The 5,386-nt window shown below is 50.0% G+C and overlaps 1 protein-coding gene across 1 annotated transcript; it reads right to left on the reverse strand.

Annotated features, from left to right (window-relative positions):
• Positions 1–1,607: 1,607 nt before the first annotated feature.
• On the reverse strand, positions 1,608–5,021 carry TMIGD1 (transmembrane and immunoglobulin domain containing 1). The gene is made up of 5 exons (XM_010573685.1): positions 4,943–5,021; positions 3,652–3,930; positions 2,884–3,162; positions 1,913–2,016; positions 1,608–1,640 (listed from the first exon to the last, which is right to left on the reverse strand). The coding sequence occupies exons 1-5, from the start codon at positions 5,019–5,021 to the stop codon at positions 1,608–1,610; spliced, it is 774 nt and encodes a 257-aa protein (XP_010571987.1).
• Positions 5,022–5,386: the final 365 nt, after the last annotated feature.

The raw sequence follows: 5,386 nt of genomic DNA on the forward strand, positions 1-5,386 counted from the left end.
CCCCCGGTTCGAGAACGTTCGGCGGCGTCGCCTGAGGCAGCGCGCGGCGCTCCCGCCGCCCGCCACCTCCTCCTCGCCCTGAGGAGCTGCAGTGCTGGCGGGCGGCTTATGGCAGCCGCCTTCCCTCAGGGCTGTGTGGGTGAGGGAGGCAGGCGGCGGTGGGGAATCCCCCCGTCCCCGTCCCGCTGCCGCCGGGGCCGTAGCCCCGCGGTGTCACCCCCCGCTCTGCAGTTCTCTGTCACCCCCTGTACATGTGTCGAGACCAGGCACCTGGGAGCGTGAGCTGGCACCGACATGGCGGGGTGACGGCCCTCCCTGAGCACAGGCAGACGTCAGTCAAGGACACGCTCCAGGTCACGCTGCGGAGGCCTCCTGTTGAGTAACAGCCCTGCTCCTCCGAGAAGAGTTATTTGTGCATCACAGGCTCAAATAGATTTACGGCACCCGGTGTTCATTGATGGTATTAGTAATCTACCATTCCAAGACATGATGAGGCCCTTAAAAGTTTGCCAGGACCTTCAGAAAAACGCTTGAGTGGCATATTTGCTTGGGGGCGGGATAGGTTTTCCTGCTGTGGCAGTGCTGGAGCATTCACACTGAAATTTCCACTGTGTATTGAGCATTTGGGGCTGCTCTGAGCCCTGGGGGCTGCTCTCGGCCAAGGGAGATAGGAGGTGGAACAGCAGCGCAAAATGCTGGGCAGCTTTTCCCCTGGCCAACAGAAGCGGAGATGCCCATAGGATTACCAGGCAGGGGCAGCAAGTTGGGTGGCCGCCACCCCTAAAACCCTGTGGAATGGCACTGTAGGACGGGGCCAGGAAAGTGGCTGCCAGCCCAACACCTCACTTTATTTGCGTGCACCAACATCGCAGTCTGTGGCGATCCGGTATGGATTCCTCTGTAGACCGATCCACAACCCGCATGCCTGACTGCACGTATGTACCTTGTAGGAATAAGCATAGAGGGCAAGATCTGGCAACAGCTCAGGCACCCCATCCCCGTGATCGGTGCTCTAAGCAGTAGGTTAGAATGGACAGACACAAACAAACGCTTATATTTTGAAAAGACCATATAAACTTGACCCCAAAAAACTTGTTTCAGTGCTTTATCTCATCAACTCATTCAAGGGTTTAGTTCCACCACTGGAAATGTTGTTTTCTGGCTGTGCACAGGAACCTCGTGGTCTTTACCTGCAAGATGAAAAAAAGAAATGAAAAATCACCTACTAGGGAAAAAAAAACAACAAGTGAGTTGAATTCACCTGGGCTCCATTCAGCTCCAGGAAGCTTTCGGCAGGCTGGGGATACGCCATTATGTTTGTTCCCCACTGCCTCCACACAGGCGTAGCCAGGACCCTGGGATGGCCGGGGAGAGGGCAGGAGCCGTGCCGTGCCTGGGGCAGGATCTGCTTGTGTCCTGCCATGTTCCCATGGACCCCTCTCTGCTGGGAGAGAAGGTGCGGGCTCATGTTAGCCAGCCAGAACAAGAGCTCGGGTAATTCAGTATGGCTGGGTTTAGCGTGCTGAGTGTTTTTTTGTTTCCCAGGTTCTGCCAAGGCTTAAAGAAGGGGGTTCATTTAGAAGTTGCATGAATAAGCAGCCAAATACTTACAGAGCTGTTTCACTTGATCTTTTGAAGCACTGCAAATAAAGAAACAGTCTTGTTATCTTTTGTATTTCCCGGCCATAGGGATATTTGTATGAATATTTTGCAAGTGTGTAATGCTTTCCACCTTAAAAGTATCTAATATTTGATTCATCTACTGGTAATTCTAGAGCAGGAGGTAGTATGTAGCAGTTCTTTAACAGTGGATAGGAACAGACTACAAAGTAGAATAGAAAAGGTAGAAAAACCCAGAGCATTGCAACAAAACAATACTGGTTTTTTCCTAAGAAACTAGCGCTTTCCATACCTTAAAAATTTTATCTTTTCGAGCCACAATTCCAAAAAGTACTGTGAGTGTAACTACCACGGCAGCAGCAATAACAGCCTCTGTGGGAAAAACAGGTTTTTTATCTGTCAAGAGAGAGAGAGGGGAGGTTGAATACGTGATAGATTAGTACAGTCATATAAACCAGAACATTTCACGGAGCTGCGGAAAGACATAATTCTTTTCCCATGGCTGTCACTGCTGATTTGAACTGTGCCCTCTCTGCTGTCTGCAGACTGACTGTGTGCATTAGTCCCCTGGAAAGAAGGGAGCCAAGCCTGTATTTTAGTGAACTGAAGGAAGAATTGAAACATCGGTCCCTGAAGAAGATCCCCAAGGCACTCTTACGCATGGAAATAAGGTTGTCCAGAAGTATCACTGATACAGCTAACGTTGGTTTCCTCCCTGTTCTGAGAGTGGAGAAATGAGAGGGGCCTGGACACTGGGTGGGAAATGGATGCCTGGTGGGTCACCTCACCTAGCGTCACCTGTCTGAGACCTGAGCATCCAGCCCCAGAAAGGCTTCCACCTCCCTGTTGTCCACAGGGCCATAGTCACTTCTGGAGGACAACTTCTCTTGCCTTATGCAGCTCTTTAGGCATGACAGAATACTATGGTCAGAGTAAGAAGCTTCAAGTAAGACCTAAGGTGCTTTAAACCACACTTGAATTTGCCCTGTCAGCGTGGGATGTGAGACAGTGGGATGAGCCTGCCTCAGGTCACGCTTGCCAAATGCCTTTGAATAACAGGTAGAGCAGGAAAGGCCCTTCCTGGTGCTGTGGTGCCAGGCACAGGTGCAAGGAATGCTCCTTGCTGTCGTTGTGCCCTCAAAAGTTAACGTGGGGAATTTACCACATTGCACTTACACTCCTTAATGGAAATTGATTGCTATCATAATAAAAGAGGATGGAGAGTTATTTGTAAATCTTACTGTTTGGCAGCAGCCTTGTTACCTTCAACTATCAGGTGGAAATCCTTTCTCCCCTCTCCCAAAGCAGATTTCACCACACAGGTGTAGGTCCCGTTGTCAGACTTCTGTACTGTTTTGATAGAGAGCTGAAAGACCTCACTAGTCTGGTACAGCTGGTAACGATTTTGCTGTAGGATCAAGGTGTTCTTGTTCTTATACCAAGCTGTTTGGGCTTGAGGGTTGGATTTGGCATTGCAGGTCAGAGTAACATCTTTGTTTTCTTCGATTTGGAGGGACTCTTCTCCAGTCAGCTGGGGAGGAACTGTTCACAGTAATGCAGTTCAACAGGTCATTAATAATGCTGCTCACTATTTAATGCAAAATAAATTCCCTTTACACATCCCTTGTGCACCTTGTTCAGTGGTGTAACACACCACAGTTGTGCAGCCTTTCATGATCCCCGGGAATCAGCAGGGCAATCAGTGGCAGAGACGGCAACTCCTCTGCCCTGACTTGCATCCTTGGGAAAGAATCTAGGTGGAGGCAGGGACATATCCAGAACATCTTCTTACTTAAGGGCCCACCCACTCCCTATAAAAGAGGCATTAGATCAGGCCATAAGCACCACTGTGGAAAGGGAGTGTCTTGTCACGTGAGTTATCACCTCGTAAACGCATTTTTTCTTGGTGAAGACAGCGTACAAGGGTGCAAAACACCCCGCCTTCAGCTAGCGCCCAGACACGGAGGTGCTCAGCCCATTATTTCGTCCCACCCCTGCCATTCTGCACAAATATCCACCACTGCAACTCACACTGGACATCCAGGATCACAGACACCTGGACAGACTTGTCCCGTGCCAGCTTGCATGTGAAGGTGACTCCATTGTCAGACTTGGTGACTGGGGATATGCAGATGTTACTGACGTTCACTTTATTCCCATCTTTCAGATCCACTTTGCCGCCTTCTCGATACCAGAGCAGCTCCTCAGCCTGGCTGCTGTTCTGTACTAGGCAGGAGAGGGAGACGGGAGGGCCAGCCGACGTAGACAGGGAGAAGTCAGCAGCGTGGTTATTCACAGACAACTCCAAACCTGGAAAAGGAGAACGAGGGCACTAAGCATCCTAAGCTGTACCCTTCCTACAAAAGCTGCCCTGCTAGCTTCTCCAGGCCTCGACCTTGGAGGAGGGACTAAGAGTTTCAGGCTTCAGTCTAACAGGTGTTTTCAGGTGGGACACTTTAGTTTTTGAGACAAGAAGTTGTCTTCATCACAAAGCTCCCTTCACAGTTATTTAAAATCAAAGTCGGGATTTTGCAACGGACTGCAAGAATTCCAAAGCCTGATCTGTAATACGAAAAGGTCTGAAAACCAGCAGTGACCATGTAACACACACAGCAAAAGATCATCCCCATCCTGCCAGTCTTGCTCACCCTCTTGCTGCAAATCACAGTTGCAGCATACCTGTGCCCTCTGGTTTTGTGCCCACAGTTTGATACACTGGTTTTTGGTTGGAGCTGAATGCGCTTGGAATATAAATTAGTTAATCAGCTCCTCAGCCGTACCCTGGCCAGTCTGAGTCCAGCTGTTGGAGAGCTGCAGTTTGTCTAATGTACAAACCTCAGGACATACTAAAAATGAGGAACCAGTACGGGAAATAAATTTTTGTAATGGGCTGAAACTTGCTACTGTAGCCTCCTGTAGTCATAGATTAATGAACTAAAAATACAGCTCAGAATATAAAGGCACTCTAGCCCTGTGAATATAAGAAGTCTGAAGCTCCCTGTCTCTTCCTTGGTGTTCCCAGGTGGCCAAAGCCATCACACTTTTCACTGCTTAGAGCGGGTTTGAAAACGGTGGCCTTGTCATCTCTGTGCAGCTGCTGCAGTAACGTTGGAAAACACTGAAGCTTCCCCATTCCCTTCTCTGCTACTCTCAAAATCAGAGACCAGTTTTCAGACGGTACTCAGGAGATGACCTCCACAACATCTGAAAGCTGGGTTGCTGGTGTGGCACATCACCCCAGCACTGCCCAACCCCGGACAGTTTCGCATGTTGGTGTGATGGGGCTTGGACAAAGCCACGACGGATTTTTTCCATTGCTTACCTGTGACTACGCATGCCAAAAAGCAAACGGCAAGGACAGGCACTTCATAGGGGACGGCGAGGCTGCTTCTCTGTGCCATCTCGGAGGGGCCCAGCTGGTTGGTGTCTGTTGGAGAGGGGTCACAGCGTTGCTGCGTCTGCTCGGGGCTCACGGTATTAATTGCTTGCTGCCCTCAAGACACCCTGGGGAGAGCCCTCGCAGAGGGGGACAGGGTCACCAGGGAATAAACTAAGTCGATTTGTTGCAGGGCCTTTTCCAGTTCAGAGCAGAATCGAAGGAGTTTTATGTCTTTAATCCCTGTTGCATGAGTTCGTTGTCTGCAGTCACCTGTCTATCAGGGGAACCTGTCTCTGGGTTGTGTAGCACCGGACTTACCTTGGGAAGGTCTCTGGAGAGGCTGCTTCTGCTAAGGAAGGCACAGCTCTTTCCCCACCGTATTTATAA

This window comes from Haliaeetus leucocephalus, unplaced genomic scaffold (genome assembly GCF_000737465.1).
Source record: "Haliaeetus leucocephalus isolate CR32 unplaced genomic scaffold, Haliaeetus_leucocephalus-4.0 Scaffold395, whole genome shotgun sequence".
Taxonomy (NCBI): Eukaryota; Metazoa; Chordata; class Aves; order Accipitriformes; family Accipitridae; genus Haliaeetus; species Haliaeetus leucocephalus.